The 27,595-nt window shown below is 41.2% G+C and overlaps 1 protein-coding gene across 2 annotated transcripts in view; it reads right to left on the bottom strand.

The window, feature by feature from the left end:
- Positions 1–27,595, bottom strand: part of SH3GL3 (SH3 domain containing GRB2 like 3, endophilin A3) — a 44,908-nt gene that overhangs the window by 5,440 nt on the left and 11,873 nt on the right. For both annotated transcript variants that reach the window (XM_042876254.1, XM_042876253.1), the window contains exons 2-8: positions 9,041–9,109; positions 8,497–8,569; positions 6,841–6,984; positions 5,853–5,986; positions 4,303–4,461; positions 1,357–1,460; positions 3–130 (exon numbers count right to left, since the gene is read on the bottom strand). In XM_042876254.1, the coding sequence (XP_042732188.1) occupies positions 3–130; positions 1,357–1,460; positions 4,303–4,461; positions 5,853–5,986; positions 6,841–6,984; positions 8,497–8,569; positions 9,041–9,109 (811 nt within the window). The remainder of the gene's footprint in view (positions 1–2; positions 131–1,356; positions 1,461–4,302; positions 4,462–5,852; positions 5,987–6,840; positions 6,985–8,496; positions 8,570–9,040; positions 9,110–27,595) is intronic.

Here is a 27,595-nt window from a genome sequence, read left to right as displayed (position 1 = left end):
ACCTGATGACTTTATAGAAGAGCTATAACCAATCCCATTGTGCTGCTGATTATCACCAGTTTCCAGAGTTGTAGTTATTACAGGTTTGGGCTTAAATTCACGTTTAGGCCGACTAGATGCTACATTTATTCTGGAACACAGAGAAGAGTGGCAAGAGATTCACTCAAACAAATACAGTTTCCACCCAGATTCAGTACTTTTGTATTTGAAAGGTAAGGAAAAACCTTCCTGCTGTGGGTTTTTGGACTTCTATTAGATTTTTTGGAGGAAGGTGTGAGGAAATGTTATTCACTAAACGCTGCTCAGTTCTAATGCACATGAGTTTCAGCAAGGCCCTATTTTATTTAATGCTATGGTCGTGCTGACAAAGGTAAAAAAGCTTAACAGCCTGAGTCTGAGAAGTGCTGAGCATCCACAGCTGCCACTGAGTTCAGCAGAAGTTCCAGGAATGAGCTGTCTGGAAAGCTCAGCTGTAAATGACATCTGCAGAAGCCCAGCCAGGACAGAGGCCCAGGGAATGCATCTCACATGGTGCATTTTCATTAGAGAAAAAACAAAGCGGGAAATAATCATTTGAACAGCAAACCTGCCACAGCACCTCTTGCTACATGTGCATGTGGCCCTACTGAGACCACCCCATTACAACGGCCCTTCAGCTGGAATGTTGCAGGGTATGCAGGTACTGCTACTCCCATATGGTACTCACATCCATCACTTCAATTCTGTTCTCAGGAAAGTCTCAAAGAAGTTACGTGACTCTGACTGTACTACTAGTCCATGCTATAGCAGTGCTCAAGTCATTAAGGTCTCCTGTTCCCTGTTGCTTTTCTGAGTGACATACAACAAATTAATGACAGCAGCTTTCTTCCTATTAGTGTGACACAAAATATCTGGCTTTTCACAAGTTCATTACATCACAACTGTATTCCTCGCCAACTGGCACGTTCTTTATTTTGCTGCAGAGTTTTGTTATGCCCATAATCTCAGTGAAAACAGACCAACTGCCCAGCAAAGACTCCAAAACAATGTTCAGAAAGTATGCAAGTTTAAAAAAAATCTACAAACAACCGGAGGCTGTCCTACTTAACCGCTGCAGATGTGAGGGGGAGAGTCTGCACACTCTCAAAGCTTGCTGGACAGACCCCATGGCACATTGAAGGCTCACGGTCCAGCAGTACATTGCCAGGTTGTAACGTTTTAAAAACAACGAAGCCCAGCAGGGCACAAGAGCACAGCAAGCGTGCATCTGTTGTGCTACAAGATCTGCTGCTACCAGATCTGCTGCTTCTGTGACTTTTCATACTCAAGAAGCTGAACTACAAGAGACTCAAAGTTTTCTTACGCGTTCAGTCTTACCGGTTTTGCAGCTTGCTCTGCAGATCCTCCAGTATTTCTGTAGATTGTTTGTGGTAATCTAGTGCTGCTTCTACAAACACAGCCAACTGGCTAACTTGCTCTACCTGAAAGACAGAGAGCAAACAGTTTTTAAGAGCCTGCAGTACCTTCAGCTGAAGGATAAACAAACATCATTCAAAACAGATTTGGTATCTCAAAAGACCGTGATACCTTGTGGGACTATTGAAAAAGAGCATATGTGATTTTATCAAAGGAACTGCCAGTTGGAACCTGAACAAAACTGAGGTGTAACTTCTAGTTCACTAACTCAGGGCTGGGTCCTTAAGTCATTTCCTTTCACAGTGCACAAATCCTTTTTGCTTTCAACTTCCAAGCCAGCTGTCTGTCAACACCCAAGGCTGAAACAGTTGCAGTGCACAACCCCTTAGCAGGTGAGAGAGGAGCCTTCCTGATCAGCAATGCTGGGACAAGTTACACTGGGACAACTCTTGTGACTCAGACCCATTAGTGCTTATTAGCCGTGTTTATGAACTACAGTTCTGAAATCATCTGGACTTACCTCACTAGATGGCAGCATTTTATATGTAAACCGATAGATGAAACATGATTTATCTGCTATTATCCAAACCTACTTGAAGAAGTATCAGCAAGTCATTCAAGTGTATGAATGCTAATGAAGGATGTGAAAGAGAAAAAACAAAATAGGTAATGACCTCATTCCTCTTCCCTGATGCAAACTGAAAAGTTTAAGATGTACTACCAGGGAGCAACAGCAAATATTTATTTGTTCTCCTTTTTTGCACTTTTCCTTTAAGACGAGGAGGAGGACAGAGCCCAAAAGTCTGATATGTTCCCATTCCACCATGTCTTCACATGCTGGATCACAAGAAGGTGTCTATGAAAGCTTTCTGTTAAAGTTTTATGGACCCATGGCAATTTTAAGCTCTACTTTTTCTGCTTTTACTCAGTTAAAAACATTATTAGAAATTCTGCTGGGACTCCTAGAGAGCCAAACATCATCACACAGCATACAGAAATCAAATGCAGAACCAAATTAACAGCTGATACAAGTCCATCAAAGTCAAGACAGTAATGTAAACCAGCTGAGGATAACACACAATGTGCCTGGGGTTTGCATGGGGTGGTCGGAGAAAATAGACAGACAAGGACTGTCAAGACAAGATGAGTGAGAGCTGGGAGGAGAATGGGGACTGGGAGAAAAAAGAGTGACTGGGAAAGAGCCAGAGAGACTTGTGGGACTAAAAGGCATTTAGCTTGAGGAGCCTGAGACTGGATGAGTGGGAAGATGGATCCGATAAGAAATGCATGCAAAGTGTCGGTGTGGGAGGTCTGGAACCAGCAAAAAAAAAAAAAAAAAAGAGAGCAAGATGTGTGAATCAGGACTGTGTTTGGGTGAGGCACCTGGCAAGGCGTCTGAGAACCAGAGCACTGAGAACAGAGACTGCAGGGAAACAGAAAGAAAGGGAAACACTTTGGGAACATGGAAGGACAGTTAGGAAGTGACTGCAATCAAAGTCTCTGCGAACCAATGAGAAAGACTGTGGTTAATAAGGCTGGAATGAGAAGTTTGAGGGTGGGAGGCAGATGGGGTCAGCATGGAACATCAGAAGGAAAGAGCACAGTTTTCTTGAAAGATAAGCAAAAGAAAGTGAGGATGGAACAAGACCTCACAGGGACACCCAGTTCAACTCGCTCCAAAGGCAGATTCATTCACGCTGGTAAGTCATTCCTGATCAGTTCTCTTGTGGCTCAGATAATCACTATAAATCCATGTGCTGCTTCATCTTTTCGTTTGGTTTGGCTTTGGCTAGGCTTTGGCTAATGATGAACACCTGAAACACTTCTCAGCTGCTTATGCAAAGAACTATAAGACACACTGGCAACTTGGTAGAGCCTACAGTGGGACACCAGGAATAGTGCACTGAAATTATTTATAGAGGATGATTAATTTTTGCTGCCTTCATATCATTTGTGCTGGTAAAACGTCAAGACAGTTTTTGACTTACACACGGCTGTAGCAAACGCAGCCCACTCACAACAGCTTGGGAACCACAGGTTAGTTTATAGCTGGCTGATACGCAGTTAGACAGAGAGGTTGCTTGCATTGAAATGATTTTACTTAACAGCTCCTCCTTTTTGCTTTTGTCCTTCGTATTTCAGCCAAAATATATATATTTCTATATATATCTCTACATCTATATTTGTATCTGATGGAGACTTATTAGAAGAAAAGGATATCCTGTATTCTGCCTACAGATAATAAAATGGCCTCTAAAAGCATCTACCCAGCTTATTCTCACCCAGTTCCATCATTAACACAGGAAGAGAGCACACTGCTATTTTCTGTATGTGCACTGAAGAGAGGGATTATCCTAAAGACCACAGCTGTTAATTATTTAGACATAATTTCATCGTGGACTTGGAATCTGAGCCAAAGTTCAAGTACCTGAGCACAACCCACATAAACTTTATGTAGTAATTTTTAGAACCAAAACGTAGTTGTAATTTGTGGAGTCCAAATCACCCAGATCCTTCAGATCAGCAACAGATTTTTCTGTATGTGAGCTGCTCCTGCAAATCAGTGCAGGTTACAAATCTCTTGCTCCCAGTTTAAGCAGCAGCTCTGTGACTGTGTTAGTCCCCATTCTTCCTCCCACTCATCTCCCTGCATTCTGTTTGCAGACAGTTCACTGCTCATAGATAATAAAGACACATGAAACCTGTGTCAGCCTTGTCTGACCTGCTGAATTCTTGAGTTCTCCCATGTGCTGCTGTGCACAAAGTTCCTCTCCAAGACAAGGAGAAAGGCACATTCTCTGCCTTCAGTCCTTGCCTTCTATAAAGGATGAGACAAGCTTCATCCAAACCCACATGCATTTCCCATCTGGATATACCGCTGTAAACAAAAACGAAGGACAGACTTACATCATTTTCTAAGAAATTGAACATGCTTCTTTCAGCTAGTTCCTTTGACTCCTCAAATTTTTCTACAGCTTGTTTAACTTCTTCATCTGGTATCTTTCCAAGACGTTTCTTTTTATAATCATAATCCAAACGCCGTCCTTCTAGTTTCTTCAAATGATGCTAAATAAGACAGAACATTTAGAAGAAGGTTCAAATGAGATTGGCCAATACAAACTCATTGTGATTTAAGGAAGTCTCAGCTATGGACGTGATCACAGACATATGCAGAACCAAAAGAAACACCAGGCTCAGAGATTATCCAGCCCAACCCTTTGATCTAAGGCAGCATCAGGTATGTCCAGGACTGCATACACGAATACAATTTTAATTTGTATATACTTTAAAAAACCAGCCATCTGCTAAAGCTCAGGAAACTGGCTACCTTGATTTGCTAAACTTAGATTTGGAATGGACTTTACTAAAATGTACATCATCTCAGATTGGATCCTGCTTCTAATTTAGAACATCTGAATGTGCCACCCCCTGCCTCCCCTGTTCTATACTTAATTCAATTTTACCTCTTGTATTATATGCAATATGACAGCTAACAGTTAAAGCGTTATTTTCTCTTCTCATTCCCTAGGCAGTACTCCAACACATCTTATATTCCTACTTTCTTCGTTAGGTGTCAACTTGACACTTCTATCTGACATCACTATGCAAGCTTTCTGTTGCCAAAAACCATGGGACTGACAGTCTTACAGAATGGACTGAGTGTGAGAGTAAAAAACTCATTAAAGCTAACATCAAACAATTCCTTTCTATCAGTTCAGAAGAACTACAGCTGAAAACAGTTACATGTCATAAGAGACAGCTACAGGCATCAAGGCACAGTTACTGCCTTTTGCTATGCTTTTCACTTCCATTTACGTGTTAACAAATAAACCAACTTTTATTTCTGCATTTCATCAGGGTTTCAACTTGCTTATTACCAAAGCCTATTGGAATCAACAGACTTAGATGAGATTGCCTGCTTTCTTTTGAATTGTCATTTTGTAAACAAAACCTCACTTTAAAGGTTAAAAATATGTTCCTCACCATCCTATATTTTTTCCCATAGTGGGATATGGCACCCAGCAATTGATGGCACTTTTCAGATCATTCTGTGATTGCTCTGAACAGCCTTCTTCAACAATCATATTCAGCCTTTATAATAAACAGCTATAGGTGACAGAGGCAGCAAGACAGAATAATCAAAGTAAATCGCAGCCTACTCACGTGTTCAGATCAATTAATAACAAGTGTTGGTTAAAACAAAACAGTAGAAAAGGAATATATTTTTCTTCACTACTGAACGCATAGGCAACATAACAAACTGAGCAAGCTAGAGTATGGTAAAAAACAGCCAGACATTGATTGTAAGCAGATTTCACCACTACTTTGCCAGAGAAATAAGCTTAAATGTAATGACATTTATTTACCTTTAGGTGTCCAAAAAAAACGTCCCAGAGAACTGGAGCCTGATTGACTCTGATTATTGGTAAATGAAGCTTTACTCTGCATAAACTTACCCCAATCTCTTTTAAATCTTTGTCCTGCAGTAACTGTAGGGGATCAATGAAATTTTGTTTGACATTAATATCAAGCGAGTCCTTCACCTCTGCCATTTGCTTCATGCTTTCACCAGCATCCAGCAGCGCAAGGCCTATGGTAAACAATGTGCTGCTTATATCTCAGTATACACGAAACAACAAATGCATCTTACAACAAAACTCAAGTGGGCACCTTTGCACTTGCTGTAGCCCTTGAAAAGTGAAAAATAATGCACTCCTACAGAAAATTAGTACTGGAAAATTCTGCTCCAAAGCACACCCTGTGTTCCTCTCCCCATCTCCCTTAAGCCCTTCAAAAAAAAAAACAAACAAAACCCACATCTTATAATACAGTTCTTTTAAGGAGGTATATTTGCGTCTGCTGTAGGCCTTTGGAAAGTAATTGCCTTTCCCTCTCCCTCCTCCACCTCATCAAGAAAATCTTTGCTTCCCAGATACCATAGAACTACCTGGGTTGAAAAGAACCTCAAAGATCATCCAGTTTCAGCCCCCCTGCTGTGTGCAGGGTCGCCAACCACCAGACCAGGCTGCCCAGAGCCACATCCAGCCTGGCCTTGAATGCCTGCAGGGATGGGGCATCTGCAACCTCCTTGGGCAACCTGTTCCAGTGCATCACCACCCTCTGTGTGAAAAACTTCCTCCTAATATCTAACCTAATACATTGCATATATGGATTGCTCTAAATTATTCTTTGGCAAATTAGAAACAAAATATTTATCTTAATAATATCAACTATGAAACAGAATTAGTTACAGATAGAATCCACCTGCAACAGTGGCGGACAAATACACAGAAGCATTAGGTATTATTATATCAATCATTCCCTAATCACCGTACTTAGCTTGCTCTCTTACCTGGATTAGCTATTTACACAGGTTATGTCAATGACTAATATTCTGTGAAGAACTTTATCGGAAATATTCTCAAAGGAGGTGCACAAACTCACCAAACATAGAATCATCGCCAAGCTCTCTGCCATACCGTATCATGCAGTCTCCTAGGAGTCCTTCTGTCTGAGGATAGCCTGTAGTTTTAACTTGTCCTCTTATCTTTGACATAGTGTTCAGCATTCCCAGCTTGGCTCTGTATGCTAAAAAGGACATGAACATGAAAAAGAACAAGAGTTATAGAAACAGTTTTTATATTAATATATTTAAAGCAATAAATCATTTAACAAGCAGTCTCACAAAGCAAGTCACTGAACTGGTTTGTATAGACCCATCAACCTTTTGCTGTCAGTATTTCATATTCAAAAGCTGAAGCAAGATTACATTCAGCAGTCAGGGTCATATGAAATTGCTTTATTCTCAGCTGGATGGGCAACATTTCTCCAGACCGATACACAGGGGCAATGCTTCCTGCCTCTTGTGGATATTCACCAATATTCACATTCCCCTGGCTATTTCTGATTGTGAGGTCTATTAAAAACACCACAAAAAGAAAACACAGAATGGGCTCATAAAAGTACAGCCAACTCCAACTTCATGCTCCTGCTTATGAGGACTTTGTAGGACTTCTTTCCTCCACTGTTTTAATGGTTCCAATATTCAAGACTGACTTTTTTATTCTTGCAGAAAGGACAGATGCATGCAAATTACTTTATTTTGGGGCTGCTCATATCACGACAAAACCATGTGGTTATTCTTGGAATGTTTTCCTGTCTACTCCTATTATCAACTCAACAGCTACTTCAACATAGTAATAGCCAAGGGTAGGACAATTCCTAAGAAATGTGAGCATGGATGCTCACTAGCTGCATCTTGAATACCCTAGCTGGGCCGTGCTGAAGTGCTGAATATTCTCATCATGTTGTAAGCACAACCCACTAGTTGCTTCTCCAATAGACATTAGCAACATATTGAATTTCTCTGGTGATGTGCATCTTGTAAGGTACCCAAAACAAACATCTATCTCTTAAATCACCACATTCAGCAGAGTAAACATGAATTCAGTCAGACAGTTCTCAAAAAAAAAAAAACGAAGGCTCTTCCAACTGATAGTTTGGACAGTAATTCCAACTCTTAACAGATAATCTTTGTGATCAACAGTAAAAGTAGATGTGTTGTCTTTCTCAAACCAAAATTTTAGAAACCTGTTAACTGACTACCAAAAATCCACTCAGACCTTACAGTGTCCAGAAAAAGCAAAGCTTCACTCAGACACTGGGCAGGAATGTAACAGCCCTGTTCCCCATAGCTACATAACCTGCAGTACCCCTGATGTCAGCAGTGCATGAGTTAAATTCAATGGCATTCTCTTCACTTCAGGGATCCACATCCCACTGCAGGAAATGCAGCACAAATAGGAACACCAGTAGTGCTGTGTTTCCATCCCAGGCCATCCAATACATGTCACACACACACAACCTACACGTGCTCAGTAAGCCCCCACAATGTGCATTCCTAGCTGAACACATCCCAGGATGCATGAATACTTTATAGTTTCACTGTACAGTACAGTTCTTTGTACACATAGGTGAGGTACTCTGGGACATCCAGAAGCCTCACAGTAATAATCCAATCAGCTTTTATCCACTTAGGATGAAATCTGGAGTAACAAGATAACTTTCAGCAAAATTTGACCCCTACTGTTAGTGCAGTACCTGGATTTGGCTGAAGATATTCTGTGGATTTTGACAGAAGCTCTGCCACAGCTTTGTTTGTAACATCAATTTTCTGAAAAAGATAAGTAACATAGTTAGTAAAAGCAAATCTATTTCTAGAAATTTATAGTTAGATTAAATACCCTACTCTAGCTGCTTATGAAAATATATAAAGCAAATCTGTTTGTGACAAGATTGCACCAAAAATACATGAATTGGCAGTTAGCACTCAGAAGGAGCAAACGTTTCTATTAAAACAGGGGGAGCTACTTATCTTTCAGGCTCATCAGTCCTGAACACTGCTTATGCATTCCAGACTGTGTTTTCCTGCCAGCCCAACAGTTGTTACTATGACTGTTTCTCTCACCAGGTGAAAAAGATCAAAAATAGCCTAGCTCACAGTCTTGGGGTCAGGGCCATTTAAATCAGGAGTTTACACTGCCTTCCCATTTATGTTTCTAAGTGCTATAAAAATCTTTTATGTGCATTGTTTCCCTTTTTCTGCAATAGCAGAATGTTGAAAAACACATGTTGTTTTCCTTACCCTTTCCATCTCTTGAAATTCTTCATCTAATTTCGTTCCTTCTGCTCCACTTATCTTCTCACTGAACAGCTGTAAAAAGAAAAGTTGAACAACAAAAAATTGCTTTTTTTTTAATTTTATTTTTTAGATAATAAACATCTGTGAGAGTCACAAGAATTCACCCAGGTTAGAAAACAACGCAGCAACCATTTGTAACAACTGTGCAAGAGAAGCCTTCCTCATGGAAGCAAAACACTGATTTCAATAGAAATAAAGAGGCTTGATATGAATTTACAAAAATTTCACTGAAGTGATGCTGCTACACAAAAAATGACTTTTGTGCTTCACAGCTTGTACCCTAAAGCCACAGCCAACACAGCATATTTCAGACACTGTGACCAGAGTGTGAGAGTAACTCTTCAGGGCACATTTTTCCAGCTCTACCTCTAAGAGCATTCTGGTCCTGTATGCCATTAAGTCTAGGGGTAAAGTCCCATTCCTCCTGATGGGAATAACACACTGTGCAGTTCTGTGGATGGAACAGACTTGTGAAAACTGCCGCGCTGTGATCACTTGTGTGACTGAGCATGTTTACGATACTGAAAATAAAAATGCCACACATCCTTCAGAAACTCCGAGCATTAGTTTTAAATAGAGGATTTCAATAAACCTTCTTTGGACAGCTATAACATTATCCAACTTTTGTACGAAAAGCTCCAGGCCATCAGACAGAAGCCCTAGGTCATGGCTGGGAATCAGCACTCAAGCAGCACTCGGCTGTCTGCTTCCTGCAGCGCGGGGCACCTGTAATGCAACAGAATGAAGAAAAGCAGGCAGACCTGTGTGAATCAGCCTTTGAAGCATCATTCCATGATGATACAAGTGGTAGAACACACATTCACCAAGTTTAAATCAGAAATTCCTATTCTGGCAGGAACTATCCTGGTAGATTGTAGTTTTAATGGACTCTTAGCACTGACTGTTCACAGCTGGTTTAAATCTGGGCTTAACTCCTTGACTGAGGCATCACCAAACATGCCCCAGTCACACGTCTTGCTCATCCTCAGCACCTTCTAAAAGACAATTTATCTCACTGTATTAAAAGGGCCTTGGGGACTTGCACAATGTGAAAATAGGTCATGGATCTTTGCAGCACAGCACTTCTCTTCTGCACGGCAGCCTGCACTGCACAGGTGTGCTGGGAGCGTGCTGCCTGCCCAAAACCTAGTCAGGAGCTGATGAAGCAGAGCTGGAAGCTGACCTTGCACCAGTATCACTGCTACCACACAGCCAAAAATTATACCTGCTTAAGGGAAAGTGTGAATTCAGAGAGAACCACAGTGCTAATTACTTCTATAGCAATCGTGATTGTTATGCTTAATATGCCGAAGTCTGGAAACTTTAGGAGATTATTTATTTTCCAGAGCCCTGACAGAACAAACACAAGAGCACACTAAAGATGAAGCAACGCAGGTAGCAGTGAGTCCTTACAGCCATCACCTTGCTGCTGCAAGGCAGCACCCCGGAGAGGCAACCTGAGGTCACACGTGGAGGGGACAGTGCCCAGATCTCTACAGGTGCGTTTGAGGATATGGGATAAGATGGAGAGAGGTGCTCTTACAGAAGGTGAAAAGCAGCCCAGCACAAACTGGGCAACTTCTCAATGCTGTGGCAGTGCATCCCTTTTCTGTGTGATGTAAATCCCTAAAATTATCAGTGCTGTTTTTCACAGCTTCACACATCTTGTATCTCTCCAGCAGGCACTGAGCAGATCACTGGTTTTCTTCTGGCTGGGGGCAGCAGGGGAATTATCCTTCTTCAGCTGAAGCTCAGAAATCCACATTCAGTACCTACCCAAAACTATTGCAAATAATCCATCTGTGTGTTGGCAAAGGGTAAATGCAGTGCTGTAGCACGATTGCTCAACTGTGAAAGAATAATTAATAATAAATTACCGCTCCAAATGACAACAATGAAGCATCGCATTCTTGGGAAGAACTGGACATTTCAACAAGAAGCACAGTGAAGGGGTAGAAAGTTCACTCGCTACTGGCATTGACAGAGAGCAACAAACAAACAGAAAAGCCCAACAACTCCGTTGAGTCACTGGAAAACCATCAGCTTCCTGTGCTCTTTTGCAGGACTGCAGCCACAGAGCTAAGGTTCCCAGTGGGAGCAAGGCCGTGCTGCCAGACCCCATGGCACTGAGCTGCACTGCCCGCCTCTGCCTTCACCTGCTCACATACTGCCCTGCATGGGTACTGCTGCTTTCTCTTCCGAAGCACTGCAAAACTCCTCGCTGTGTTTGTAACAGAGAGAGAAACTACTTGCAGCAGCCCTGAGTCGCTTCTTATGAGAGAATCTTTGGGCTTGTTGAACCTGCAGGGAGTGAGGTGAGCACTTAAGTCAGGTCCAGAAGGTCACGGAATAGCTGAGATTTTCTACGCACCAGCTTGCAGAATATCTCTTGTTCTCCAAATCTACAATCATAGAATGACTTATGTTGAAAGGGACCTTAAATATCATTGAGCTGCAACCTGCCCAGGGCTCCCACCCAACCTGGCCTTGGGCACCTCCAAGAATAGGGCACCCAGAGCTCTGGGCAGCAGTGACTGGGCCTAGGAGAGGTTAAGTGAGTACTAAACAGCCTGCTCTGAAAGGAGCTTCCCATGGGAGGCTGCAGCAGAGGCTCCTGGAGGGCCCTCTCAACATACCTGGCTGATTCTAAACCCACACTTACCGGGAAGTGCAAATACAACTGTCCAGATTGATTCCTTACAGTCCATAAGCTGTTCTGAGCTTCTGACAGTAAGAATTGTTGTAAAATTCTAATGGCTATCATTAGACTTTACTACCACATCTTATTTTGTATTGGTATTACCAGAACTTGCTTTACTATTCTCAAATTCAAAAACAACAGCTTCTTCTCTGATCATACTGAATTCAGGAGTTGTAAAACTTGTACTACTATTCATTCAATTAAAAGTCATAGGATAACCAATTAATTATTGAAAATGGATGCATAAATGGAGACAGCTGCTGTGCTTTAGTTGTCTATCTGCTAAGCATCATTCAGATGTATTGTATCAAGCCTCAAAACGCTTTGAACCTAAGTTGGCATGCTTCTACTACAGAGCGGTGTAATTACGAGGGAATACCTATCGCTTTTTATGTGACAACTCAAAGGCAAAACTGCAGCTGGCACATAAAGCACACACTTTGCAGGGAAGCACACACTTCTGTATGGGAAGAATCCTGATCTTTACCTCCAGTTTAGGGAACCAGGTGCCATGGTGCTGCACCCCAGGATGGGAACAGAGCCAAAATGCTGGGCCTCTGAAAAACCCACTTCACACTACAGTGGCCACCATTACCTTGCTGCTCCTTTGCTGGGCCTGAAGCTAATGCCTTCCATTGGTCATGCTTCTGGTGAAGCTCACTAGAGTTTCTCTAGATCAATGTTTGTGCCCAGGAACAGCTCCACACCTATGAAATGATAAAGATGTCTTCCTCTCAGGTGCTGGTTCTGCTCCCTCCATCACACTCGATTTGCTAAGACTTAGGTACCACAACAGCAAACCACCACGTAACAATCCACTACTAAACTTGTAGGCCCTGTAAGACAGAAGACCTTTTTGAATTAAGAAACAGTACAGGTTGTACACAAGTGATCCTTGGCTGTAACTTCTTGTGAGAGCCTACTACTCCTTGTAGTAATGAAGAATTGAACAGGATGTTGTATTTGATAATCTAAAAGAACTTAAGGGCTCTATGTGGGACTTTCTGGGAAGGCAAGTCTGAAGAAAAAACAGGAGTTTGGATAAAAACACCTCAGCTATTATTTCTATTTGAGCTCTGTATCCAACAAAAGGCAAACTGCAGTTCTGTTAGTCTTAGAAACCTGCAAATATCTATTTTCTAAGGAATTTCTATTCCAAATTCTCTGAGAGAACATTTTTTCCATAAACATAATATCCAGATTTTATTCTCACATCTCTTTTTTACTTTAATTTCTTTGAGGTAATGTCATGTTCTTCTCTCTTCTTGTAATGAAGCAAGGGTCTATCACACAAATTGTCTTCAGTTTAAACTGAAGCCCACACCTCAACAAAACTGAATGAAAAAGGTCTCAAGGTCCCATCTAATTTTCACTGCTTTTCATTTGAAGTATGTTAAGATTTATTCCTCTTAACCGCACAAGAATGGTGAACTTTCCATTCTCACAGGGGGTTGTGAAAATGCCCTTCAGAAAAAAAATGCTGTCTTATCCAACGCTTTCTATATTGCATCCACTAAATTTAAACTCTATTCTCTTCTGTATTTCACTAAGGAAGGTTACTGAATGCCAGAAACTGCCAAAAAGACTGAAGACCAACAGAGAGCTGATAAAAATCTCAGAACAATTACCCTATTTCTTATATATCCACTGGGCATTTTGTAACACCAGTTCATACAATTCTTACCAAGCCAATAAATACCTGCACACATGCTCTGACCTTCTTTTTCACTTGTTTTGCCTTTGTTTTGCAACAGATGATTGAGCCATCACAGGGCTTTTTAGTTCTTGAACTCCACTTGTTCCAACAGTAGCTGAGTAAGTCCTTAATTAGCCAGCAATTGTCTTGTCCAGTACTGGCAGAGAAATCATCAAAAACTATTTAAGGACCGAATGAAAGGTATTGCATCCTGTTAAAGACCAGAGAGTTTTTCATGACCCTTCACCAAGTAACAGCATTTAATTTGTTCAGAATCAGCTGTTGAAATTATCTGCTGAAACTTTAACGGGATGGAAAATTCCTTTGTTTGTCATAAATATGCACAGTATCAAACCCAGGAGGCAAAACCTACATTTTAAGGCAGAAAAACCTTTTAACAAAAATGCCAAAGCTATGAAAATACTTTCTCTATAAAAACGGAAATAAGCAATCAATTGGGAAAAGTAGTAGATTCATCCCAAAGTTAATACAGAGAAAGCCAGGAAATATTATAACTATATGGCTGCATTTCCCACAGAAACATTTTACTGGGCCAAAGTGCACAAATACATTAAGGCATATCTTTAAATACAGCTAAATTCTACATTCCTGTACGGTTAACACATAATAGCTACGCTTCTCTTAATAAATCATTAAAACTTTCAGTTCTTGCCCCGGAGCCACATAATTGTTTTGTTTGGTGTTAAGCTGTTACAGAAGATTTAATGCAACGTGGCAATACTAACAGCTTTCTGAAGAACCTTATTAAATGATATGCCTATCATAAACAATGGCAAGAGTAAGGTGGCTGGCAGGATTTCCTCTGGCTGAAGTAGAATCTCCTTGCAGTGTCTGCCCTCCCGAGAGGAGAGGGATTATTTCTTTCCCTTTTTCACAATGCTCATTCAGATTGCAGAACCAAGATGCCAGACTTTCCTCCAGATCAAAAGTACTTTAACTTCAAACGTCTGTCATCCTCTGTTTTGTGCTTCCAGGCTCCTCTACAGTGCGATATATATTCGCTGTTTTCCTCCTTCCCATGGCCCTGAACTGAGAAGCTAAATTAGGATGCACATTTCTAACACAGACCTAAACAAAGAACAAAAGAGACAGTGCTCTTTGCTCCTGGAACAGCAGCGGGGGACGCCAGCGCCAAGCAGGTAGGAGAACAACGGCCTCCTCAGATGTCTCAACCTGCACAAGGAATGTCCCAGGAAGGGGCCTGCAGCCGTGCAGACATAACAAACCTGGAGCCACAGAATGTGGAGGATCATCTCCAAATGAAAATGGATACTCTACACCTAAACAAACATTTTCTCAGGCTCTTGGAAAAATACGGCAAGGAAAAAAGATTACAAAAATGTACCTGAGGACATTCCTGTAGCAATACTGACACAGCTCACGCCATCCAAATGCTTTGGAGAAAATCCAACAACCTCTTATTTCAGGGGCTAAGCACTGAACAATGGCAAGAACTCCCTTGTTGCTTTAGTACGCTGTGTTTTCAGAGAAAACAGGAATATTATTGCTCTGGTATACTCAAAAGAAAAGATCTACTCCGCCCCAAAAAATAAATCAGGGATCTTCTACAAAGTGCATGTATTTGTTTTGTAAATACAGAGCACTCTGGCTTACCTCCTGCAAACCAGCTATGCTTGCACTTTAACAGGCACTTATGTGCATTGCAGGACCAAGACCAGAGTGCTCAGTACCTGGCCGTATCAGCTCAAAGGGCAGCACCTTTTCAAGGAATACTTGACGGCTTTTTTTCCTACTAAATTTCAGGCTACACCAGCACTGATTTCTCCAAAGCACTTGGGGAATTAGTCACAATCATTTCTGACAGCAACAGTGAGAAATGTTTTTTGACAAAAATAACCAAGGAGCTAATGGGGCCCTACTGCTGCTAAATGCAAAGAAGGGAGGGCAGGAACACGTCCTGAAAATAAAACGCTTCTTATTGCTCTCATGGCCATGTCAGCATATAAAATTTCTCTGAAATCAATAGTGCTCACACATAGATGTGTAGCAGTGAGGGTAACAGTATGTCTACAATTCTAAAATGTAATGCAAGGTTTCTGAATGTGCAAGTTGCTAACACTGATTAAAAATTATAATCATGGTTACAAACATAAAGATTAAAACTACATTATGGCAGTATCTACTGCAGAGTATGTTTTCATATGAATGCAGGGAGACAGACAAAAAGGTGTTACATCCAATGGAATGAATCTCTTCTAACTCTCCATCCATCACATACAGCTGCACCAGAGCTTCACAGGAACACATCCATGGCCATAGGAATTCACGTCCCAGCATTTTACCAAACAGCTCTATTCCCAAATTCTCCAAGTAGAAATAGAAATTTTGAGCTAGCACGCGTCTGCAATTGAAGCGAAGCTCATGGCTGTGCTCACAGCCTTGAGGGCGTCTGAGCTTCACCTGGGGATTTGTGATGGATCCACCAGCAAATCCTGTCCCAGTAACAAACAAAAATCAAAGTACCAAAGAGGTATGTAGGTTTTAAACACACACACACACACACACACACACACAGAGGTAAGGCATTTAAAAAATAGAGGTGTGCTATATTTGAGGACTTGCTAAGATACGTTTCATTAAAATATTTCTTAAATTGTATTTTTTTTTTAAACTGGAGTGTTTATCAATATGAAAAATAAGAACCAGGATCCATTTCATTGAAAGAGCACAGACTTTTGTAGGAATTCTATTTTGTACTGAAAACAAAAAAACAAGGCCCAGATCTCTATAAGGATATCAAAAACCTCCAGGGACTGCTTCCCAAGACAAATGTCACCTTCTCTAAGAAGAGACCTCTGAAACACCCACAAAGTTCAACAAAAAATAAGAGCTTTTCTAATTATAAGGAACATCATTATCTCACTGATATATACAAACCCTTGATTTAGTTATTTGCAGTTTCCGACACAAACAGAACCCACAGGGTTGCAGTAGATTATTTTTAGGAAGACAGATGAACTGAGGTATGAAAGCACAGGAAAGGCAAAAAGGAACAGAAGGGACTTTTGTGTGTGACCCACAGGAAACAGGGATCTGCAGATCTCCTGCAAGTCACCTTGTGCTGTGACATCAGTCAGCCACGAACACCTCGCCCCTAACAGGTTCCATGCAGGCTTCCACAGCTGGATATGACCCAAAGTGCAGGGAAAGCCCATGCAGCAGGCAGCTGCAGCTGCTACAGACAGCCCTACAGCTGCCAGCAAGAATGGACTCAGTCCATCAGAACTGCCCATACTCTCTTTAAAAAAAAAAAAAAATAAATCTCAATTGACAAATGGAATGCAAGGCTGCAGCTGCCATGCTGAGTCAACCAAAGCCACAGGGGCTGAGCTGCAACTGTACAGCTCTGGCAATGGCTCAAAAGTGGCAGCTCAGCTTTATTTAGCAAGGAAGCTCAAATTGTGCAAGCCTTGTATTCTGGGATCAAGAAAGCCCTGGCAAGCACTCGTACCTGCAGAAACTTTTGAGCAATTACATCCTTGCTGATGCAGGAGTTTCAGCAGGCAAGTCGTAGGGATAACCCACAGCATCTCTTTCAGAAAAAAAAAAAAAAAAAAGAAAGAAAATTTAAGAGAAAGTTTAATTGACTGATCAATTGCAGGTTCTGCTGTAAAATTAATGGTGCTAGAAACTAGAAACTCATAGCCATGTAATAAGTGTTCCCAATGACTTCAATTCTTTTACATACAGTTCTGTATGCAGCACTTAGTGCTATCTCCCCCCACTTAAAATAAATTCATATGAACAAGAACTGCTGAAGACACCTCAGTATATCTTAAAACGAACTTAATCCAATATTTATGTGCTTAGGAAACCATGCTGAAGAGGAAAAATGCACTGAACACAAGAGCATGACATAAACGAGGTTATCGGCTGCAGAGAGCCACCTTTTCTTCAGTAAGGATTTACACAAGTCAAAAAGAAAAAGATGAAAAGAATGTTGAGAGAGCAACAAGCTGATCAACCAAAGATTTCTGCATCGTTAAAACAAAAGTTTCTTCCACTCAGGAGTGTTACCACAACAGAAATTTTTCGAAAGAGAAGGGCATGCTGCTTCGACAAAACTATGGAGTGCTTTACATAAAGACCTGCTGGTGCTGTGCGTATGAAAGGGCCGTTTCTACAAGTTCCTGGCACCTTTGCCATTCTTTCTGCTATCATGATTGAGATACACAGAATATTTTTTTTATTCCTGTTCTTTCAAAATAAAAAGGAAACAGATAAAAGAAAAGCAGAGGTCTGAACAGACCTGAGAGATTCTGTGGAGGTACTTAGGAAAATCGTCACCTCTAAAGCAAGGGGCAAAAAATGTGGCAATACCTCGTGCTCTAAAGAAACAGTTACAGCTGATAGAGTGATGTGAAGTGATGGGAATTAAACAATTAAGTTAGGGGTAAACACAATACCAGTCGTGGTCCTGAAGTTTATGAAATCAACAGTAACCTCTAATGACGTATTCTCCATGACTCCATTTGCTTCTTGCTGTACTTCTACAAATCAGGCTTTTTCACATCTACTTTCTCTGACAGCTACACTGGGATTTCATCCCATAAGACTCCTGTGCTCTAATTTATTTCTCATATGTAATATTCCATGAAACTCCAGATTGCACATTACAGCCCTAACACTCCTTCAAGTTGCTCTGCAGAAAGCTGGACACCAGAGCTCTGTGCCAGCAAGAGGATTTGAAGTAGGGTCAAGAATGCTGAATGTTTATGTCCTACTTGGTCAATAATTAAAATCCTGCATGCAGCTGACCCTGCGAGTGATCAGGCAGTCTTATAATTAACCTTATTAACAAAACTTAGCTAAAGTATTAGTAAATACAGACTGTGTAATCCAGACTTTTACAAGGATGGCTGTACACTGAGAATTGTGCTTGTTCATAGTTCTGGATTCCAGACTTTCTGCTCTAAGCAAGAACCACATGTCAGCCACTGCTATAGGTTTTGATGTTCCAGGAAAAGTGAGAGGCAAGTTGGTACAGACACAAACAAACATTAAGCTCCTAATATGCCAGGAATTTAGAGGTAGAAATGGAAAGCTAAGTACCTGATTGAATTTGTGGTAAACTGATGCTTTTGGCCACACAGTAAATAGCTAGAATGCCAGCATCAGATCACCATTCTTTCCCTGAAGAATGCCATCTATGTTCTGAATCTATTAAAAGAATAGAACAAAAAATGATCGGAAAGAAAAAATGAGAAAAACAGCAGCTCTGAAATAGCTCAGTAGCTCATCAGACTGGGATGGAATGCTATTTCCTATCAAACTGAGTGTGCTTTTGTACCAAAAGAGCAGAATTAATCAACAGCTTTCACACACATACATGAAACCCAGGAGGCATTCGAGACCCGGATGCTTTTGAAAATCTCACCACGTGCTTATCTAAATCTCAAGGCATTTAAATGCTTCTTAGAAGTCTGGCTCATGAGACTCAGAAGTGCACCCAACTCAGAACACTGCCAAAACATGAGCTCTGTTTAATTTCAGATTCAAATCATAAAGAGCTGACAGTGGCTGAACTAACAACTACTTTATTATTATCACTTAATGCCTTCTTAAACGGTATTTTCTCCTTGCGTTTCTTCTATTAAAACATAGCAGAAGGTTCCCTTGTTTACAGTCACAAATAATGGCTGCACAGGTGGTGGGTCCTTTTTTTTAAGATCTGTGCAGACACAACTTAGCAGAACCAGAAGTCATAGAGGATGCGAAGTAATCATTTTGACAACCTGCAAACATGTTTCCATAAAAGTAAACTACATGTTTGAAAATTACACTCTGGAAGATCCACAACTCACACAGCAGAGCCCAGACGGATGGCTCACAGCTCATGAGATCTCTGCTAGCTCAAATGAACACACACGTTTTGCAAAGAATCTGTGATCTGATGGCAGTCCTACCTACAAGAGAGGCATGTGTAACAATATTAAATTATAAGAGCTTCCATTTTCTACACCACTCTTTTCCTGCAACGGATTGAGGAATTTCTTCTGGGACTTTCCTTCCCCTCCTCCTGTTGTTACCTCTCAAATCCCAGTCATCTGCACTATAAAATTAGCTCAGCTTGGCACTTCTCTTACTTATATCACTACTGACAGAGTTAGAAGAATAAAGCTTTACAGGAAATTGGCTGAAACTATAACTTTAGAAAGGGTTAAACATTTAGCACTTCACAGTCAATTCATTTGAAATCCTATTTAAAAATTAGCACTTTGATTTTATATTTTATTTGTGAATCTGTAAGAATTTAGCTCTACTTTAACTAAGGCTTGCTGCAAACTCTCAGCCTGAGGATCCCAGTCTCCAAGTCTTGGCAAGAAGAGGTCCATGGCTGTGCCGACCATCCTCTGACAGCCAGCACAGCTCTGATAGAGGAAAATAGGCAAAATAGGAAAATAAGATGAAAGGTGTCCCTGGCAAGAAGGGATGCAAACAGTCCAGTACATTCCCTAGACAGAACCAGCTAGGTTCCCACAGAGCCCCACTGACAATTAAAAGCTTGCTGAAGCTCCCAATGCAAGACCAAGTAGACAAACTGGGGAAAAGAAAGCAAAACTGGTGTTTGTCTGAACCACCAAGGTTAAATCAATGCCACAAACACAAATTCTAGGGCCAAAACCTGGTCTTTGTTAGAATATCATCATCTTCATGGACTGCTCAAAAACTGAAACAAGAAGCAGAGAATGGGTGAGCAAGAAAATCACTTTACCACAGTCAATGACTGTGTTACACACAGCTTTGTGCCAGGGGCAGTCAGTCCTGTTAAGGTACTAAATTCCTGTGTCAGGTTTTCCTGGCAGCCCTATTTGCATGCTCTTCTGAGATCACAGTACATAATTGCAGAGCTGTCACATTCCCCCATCTCTTGAGTATTTCTTTTAAGCTTTGCAGATTTTCTCTGAGAAAAATTAAACAAGCCAAGCACTGACCACTGATAGCTCTGCGCACCTTTCTTTCTCCCCATCACCATTTAAATGAGGAGAATTCAAGTCCCCTTTCTATAGTTTTCGTACATTCTTTATATATTTTAGGGCCAGTAATAACCATATTCACCCCTTACATTCACCTGGTTGCCTTCCAGTTTAGTCTCTTTCCCCCAGTACTGTTTTTCCATTTAGTCTGTCCTCCTCCTAGTTGCCTTACCCCTCTGCATGACTTCTATCTCTTTGCCTCTTCTTGGTTTATTAGAGCTCCCTTTCTATTATGACACACATTTCTCTCTCCATCTGTGGTATTCATAAGCCCCTGCTCCAACCCCACACAAATCACGTGCACACATAAAAATAAATCTTTCCTATTAATTTTCTTCCACATGTAGCTCTTCAAATAGGTAGCTTCATGAAACAGATTCCAGGATACTGTAGGTTTAGTGTTACAGCCATCTAGAGCCCATTTCCCATAGATGCACAAGCTCAGTTCACACACAAAATATTGACACCGCTGAACCACAGAAATTTCAAAGGAGAAGACGACTTTTTCTTACATTGAAGTTAGAAGGATTGGAATGGGATAAAGAGGCACTGGTGTAAAACATAAAGGCTGATTTTGATCACAGCAAGTTTTTGGTCTTATTACAATCTACTTCTTGTGTCCATCTTATGTAGTGCAAAAATAAAGTTACCAGCATAGCCATGTCCAAACTACCTGTCACAGCACTCCAACAACAAACCCTGCTGCGTGATCTGAGGGTTCAGATGTCAGGTAAAAGCAACTCTGCAGTGTGCAAGTCCAGATGTGAAGCCAAGCACTTCATTCCATCTTCAGAGCAAGACTCAAACCAAGCTTAAATAAACAACACTGGTTTTCCTCCTTGTAGACAAATGCGGAAAGCCAGCTTACAGCTTATATTCCTCATTACCTTCCAAAACCAGCTGGAGATCAGAGCCACTGCAGCAAGATTTGTTTTTCCTTTTTCTAGTTGGTTCCATTTCATTCTGGGATACGCGTGCATTCACAACGAACTGAAACCAAACCAAGTAGTGCTGAGCTACACAGTCTCCAAGCAAAACACATCACTCACTATTTCCAAATTTATTTTAAAGTTACTTTTTTCTGCACATCCACCCTACAACATATTGCCACTGCAAACGCAGTACAGTTTCCTGTGACTACAAGTCACAGCCAGTAGCACAGTGATATGGGGCAGAAAGAGAAGTGCTTTGCTGCTTCTTATGCTGTCAGTATTACAGTTCCTAATATTTTCACAGTGTGTCTTGTTTGGGACAGCAGGGTCCCCATTCATTTCTTTCTTAAAAATATGACCAAGGCTTATCAGACAGGTGCCTTTGTACCTTTCAAACTACCACACATCCTACAGTCAATGTCCATATAAAATAGTGCTTAGTATAAATTCCTTGACATACTCTGTAACTGCAGATAAGATGAGTTCCTATGTATGAAGTCTGCTCCTACAGACCGTTGGTTTGTATTTGCACAGGCATACACAAGTGTTGAAAAACAGGTCCATGATACTATAGTGAAAATAGTAATATAATGTTTTATTTCACTATAGTATTGTTTTTATTACAATGGAAGTACATAAATTAGCAAAAGAATTCAAGTAACCTGTACAACATATTTACATAAATATATATAATTTTCTTTTTTTTTTTTTAATAAAAAGTTCATCTATATATTCAGGTTGGATATTAGGAACAACCTCTTTTCTGAAAGAGCAGTTGGGCACTGCAGTGGACTGCCCAGGGAGGTGGTGGAGTCACCATCTCTAGAGGTGTTTCAGAGCCATGGAGATGTGGCACTGAGGGATGTGGTCAGTTCACAATATTGGTGGCAGGTGGATGGTTGGACCTGATGGTCTTAGAAATCTTTTCCAACCCTAATGATTCTACATTTAATGATTTTCCAACTATGATTCTATATTTATGTATATTGACATAAACTCAACTACAACATAATTCATGGTAAGTATGTAAGGGCATTCTTATGCCAATTAAGCCTGTTTGACTTAGTCAATTCAGGTTTAAACAGCAGAGGAAAAGTAACTTGGTTTTTATATCTAAATTCTTTCCCACCTCAGTGCTTGATATAGATTGATAAAGGCTTGCAAATCTGATGGACACACATTTTTGGTAGTGCAGATGTAATTCCATGCCTATTAGACAGGTTAGCAGTACATGTTCATTCAACAGTTTGTAAACTATTTCCCTAAGTCACCAATTTCCTACCTTGAGATTTACAGTCACACAGCAAGAGCCTGCTTTGTGTCTAATAGGGGTACCTCATGAATGAGGCCTTCAGGAATTGCTCCAGATGCATGTGTGTCCCTTCTGGTCTTGCCATCAGTATGTATTCATCCTATGAAATTGTTCATAATTAAAATCACATAAATGATGATAACTCATCCCTCCTTTCCTAAGGGTTCTCTCACCAGCCTTCCCCAGAAGGAGCCGCACGTAATTCTGTACTCTCCAGCACTCTGCTCGAGTTCATACCTATGTTCTTTATTGATGAGAAAGACTGCACTACACTTAATTTATATAGTCCTCTAACTCAAGGTTGAAGGAATGAAGAGTCCCAGGACAACAAGTCCTGTAACAAGCATCCCAGAGAAGACTGCGTTCTTGCTGATATTTTGAGAAACAGATAACAAAGAGAAACAGCTAGAAAGCTGTCTTTGCTTTCAAAGAGGGCTGCAAGAAAACTTTCCTCAAGTTACTGCCTATCAGCTTTTGTTTCTATCACCATGACACGCACTGTTTATGACTGTTTCACTAACTTTGACCTTCTGCCTTTAAATGGCAGAAGTTCTTTCCCACAGACACATGGACGCTTGAACTTAAGGACACAACAGATAAGTGCAACTGGTTATGTTAACTACCCACACTACTTGCCAAACAGCTTATAAAGTGCTGTAATGCCAGGTCCCAGAGAAGCATTACGGCCTGAATTCTCAATTATCTGCACGAGTGAAGGACTCCAGTGGAGGTCTGTCACATGGACAAAACACTGTCATCATGCATTCAATTCTTCAGATGTGAAGTGGAACTCAAGTCTCCTCCTGCCTTCAGATCTGTCAGCAAAACACATTTTGATTTAAGCTTTAAGTCAGACCCTGGAGCAATGTGAGTTAAGATTACTAGACAAATACAAAATGAGTTAGAAGCATACATCATGATTAATATTTGAGCAGAAAATGTTTTAAGGAATGTATTCCACCACTTCTACAAGGCTACAAGGTATTTTTTTTTCCCCTCTTAAAATGCATACGCTATTCATTTAATACCATTTTTCTCAACTAAGCTTCAACAAAAAATGTTAAATAATCAGTAATTATATGCAGATAATTTTGGCAAGACCCTCAACTGTCATTGCAACAGTGCTGCTTTTTCTTTCTTTCCTACAGCATGTAGTAGTTCTCTCAGCTTCCTAATTACGTGTTTGTTATTCATTTTAAACATTAGCATGGAGTTGAGGAACTAGATACTGAATCACACGAAAAGGAATGTGTTGTACGATTAAAGGAGAAAAAAAAAAGAGCAGCTGTCACCAAGCAGCAGCTTGATTACAGCAACAGAGTGCTACCACAGCGCAACTGCAGAGGGCTGGCGTTTGCTTTTCCAACAAGCTCTGGCCAAAGGAATTGAGCTCCAATAAAGAACAATTCAAGCCCGGGGGTTTTCCACCTCTCCAGTTCCCCACACATGAGCTGGACCACCCAAAGGTTATCAGAACTTGCTAGTTATGCCCCCATACTATCTGCCTCAGCACAATCATTGTCCTAAAGGTGGACATTTATCTCTAGGTCCCACCACCTTTTAAACCAGCTGAATCTGGGCATAGCCAATTTGTCTAGCTCTACAGCTGCGACATGCAGTCACATCCAAAGTCTTTCCTTCAGATGTGGTGAACTATCATTCCAAGTGCCTCAAACCTGGCATCTGTATGAGCCTCAATATCCTTCCCAGGCACCTATGCAGGGGAGGTGTGCTCAGGGCCCCCACCAGCTCTGTAACTTTAACTTTGAGTACATCAGTGTGACGAGAAAGCAACACAGGCTTCATGTACGAGTTTTTAAACCACTGTGCTTTTCCCTTCAGTGCCCTCAGGGGCTACTGAACTTTGGGGGCAGCAAAACCACTGAGAAGTACATTCCAAAAACTGAGTTCTTCCTGTTGCAAACCCAGAGTTTTCAGATTTCTGTGCCTCCTACTCCTTCCTGCTGGTAAGTCCAACTTATGTGTACTAAAATATACACCCATTCTAGAGAGCAATATCCTTTTCCTAATTAAAGCCTTCACCTGTGTCACAGGCACGAAGCTCTGCACAGAAAGGCTGCCTGCACACATGTGGTCTTTTGATGACTTCTCACTATGGTTCTTCAAAGCAGCATCTGATAACCTTTCCCACTCCTTACAGCTCACAGAACAAGAAATAACACTGGACAAGCCCAAATTAACGCAGCTCTGAGGCGGTATTTTTTACATATTACAAAAAGGCCATTTCAGTTTGACAACCCTACCTCTCATCCAGTCACTGAAAGAAAGTGGAAAAGGACAGCAAAATGCTGAACCTCCAGAAAACAGAGGAAAACTTTAACAATTAAACATCTGATGTGCGTGAGATGATGCACACACCAGGACCCAGCGTGGTATCAGTGGGAATGAATTAAACGCACAGAGATATTGAAGAAAAGCACAGTGTTGTGGACAAAGGAAATTCTTGTCCATATACAAATAAAGTGCAAGACTCTGGACTCTATAATGCGATTTTACATTTCTATAGAGAGTGAGTCACTTTGCACCAGGCACTGACACGTCACGGCATTACTGGGTGTCTGACTAAAACTTGTCTGCTAAAGCTATTCTTTGGCACATGCGCTCTACAACAAAAACTACTTTGTGTTCCCCAACCTTGAACACTTCCCTGACAAATCTCCACTGTGCTTCCCAAAGAACTCAACGCTGCTGCTGGCACATGCATTTATAAATCAGCCAATTGAAAATGATGCTGTAACATCTCAAAAGGAAAACATCTCCGTGAGAATTCACATACACCGCCACAAGCCAACCTACCTGAATTTTTAGGGACATTTCTCCATATCAGTGCCTTCTTAAGACTGTGGAGTGATAATAAAGTGTGAGACTTGAGACTGTCAGCTTTTCAAAAGATGAGATACAAATGCATTTCATGAATCCTCTGACAAAAATTCTGATTCATTGATCTAAGACTTCACATGGGCAACAACAATGATGTACACGAAACCATAATGCTCCACACAGACAGAAACATACTTTTACTTCAGTATTTTATTCTGGAAATCTAAAATAGCGTTCCTTAATCTGCTTAAAATCTTGCTGTGTATGGAGCTGAGCATATCTGCTGAAGGAGCATGTCAAAGGGTTGACAAGAAGTCCTTAACGGTTATCCTTCCTCCCTTCCCAATTTAACTGTTTCTTGCTCAATTCCAAACCTCTATTAAAAATAAAAAAATGAGTTTTCTTGTAAAGTCAAATTTGTCACTTTGGATTCCAAACCATGACCTGCTTTGTGCTCACTTATCCCACCAGAACACAGAGCAGCAGCACAGGAACAGCCCTCCTGCTGGGTGACAAAGGCTGAGCAGAGGAACCCAGAGGTGGGTGTGAAGCTGCACCACTTCCTGCCCCCTTTGGGCGCACTGTTCCACATAGAACAAGATTTCATCCCTTGGATGAAAGGATGAAAGGAATTTCACGCAGAGCAGCTGGAGCAACGAACAACAAGCTGTTCCAGAGAGAGTTCCTCTGGGTGTTAGCACATTAACACTTCTTTCTCCCTTCAAAACTTCACTTGGTAAAAAAGCGATCCCGATTTGGACTTGAAAGAATCCCTCTTTCTAAAGATATTCTCTGTGCCCGTAGCTAAGGTGTGGCTTCCTTCTGACAGACCCCTATGTGCCCACAGAGAAGATGAGAAAAGGTGATTGCACTATAAAACGGAATACCTAACTCTGAAAGCTGGAGATGTAAACAGCTCCACTGTGTGCTCCCTCTCCAAATAACATAAGGACCCCTCATGTTACCATTGCCATTACTCCAAGCCCTGCTCCATTTGAGATGTTTCTACATTAGATGTCTCTCATGACTGCATGTAAAGATTGCTTTTACAGATGCTAACAAGTAATTGTCAAAGTGGTCCCTTATGACACTATTTTACACAAAGAGCACTGGAAGAACATGAAGAGTTATACCACACCTATTTTTCTCTGATCAGATTGCCTCTTGCTGCCACAGAGTCACTTTACAACCTCAGCCCAACTCTCCCATCTGTTTTGCCTCATTTGCCGTGCTAGCCCTTACCTAATTGAGCAGAACTCCTTCCTCTGGTACTCTCAGTTGAAATAAGCATACTCTACTCTGAAAGTGAACAAAACATTCAAATATTCTTTCAAGTGGCTTTTCAAAGCTGCTTTAAGCTCTCTAACTCCTCCTGCACCCCAGTGAGACCCTTGCCCTGCCACCAGCTGCAGTGTGGCCAAAGTGAGCTGCTCCAGCAGGTGACCCACCTGAAGGCCCAGATTAAGGCTGCTGCAAACTGCCATGCAGCTGTGCAATCCCCAGATGGAATCCCATGGTTGGAGCTGCTTCCAGGAACACAGGACTTGCCCACGCAGTAGAGAGGGATGTGCATACCAAAAGCAATCCAACCATCCACTTAGCAGTCAGGTATTCTTAATAACCTCCTGGTCCCACACAAAATAAGCTTTGCATTACCTTGTTGATGCAATACCTCTGTACTCACCACATGATACCTAGCAATTATCACTCATTCTAGTGAAAATCTATATTTCATTTTATTCCAGAACATGCTGGCACACTGTCAGTCACATTCTGCAAGAGTGCACTGCTCTGATTCATAGCTCCTTAAAGAAGGTTATTGCACTCAGTGTTCCCAGAACATCATCTGAACAGTTCCAGCACAATGCCCTGGAAATAACCCCAGAAAATGGATCCTTCATTCTTTTCTCAGGCTAAACTACCCCAGCTTGCTCATGTAAAATGGCTCCCACCGGCTCTCGTGAAAGCTAGCATTAAATGCTGCACTGATGATAGTA

Source organism: Lagopus leucura, unplaced genomic scaffold (assembly GCF_019238085.1).
Source record: "Lagopus leucura isolate 7727_CA_CO unplaced genomic scaffold, USGS_WTPT01 Super-Scaffold_100015, whole genome shotgun sequence".
NCBI classification, from domain to species: Eukaryota; Metazoa; Chordata; class Aves; order Galliformes; family Phasianidae; genus Lagopus; species Lagopus leucura.
Note: the sequence above shows the minus strand (reverse complement) of the source record. Positions and strands in the feature narration are given on the sequence as shown.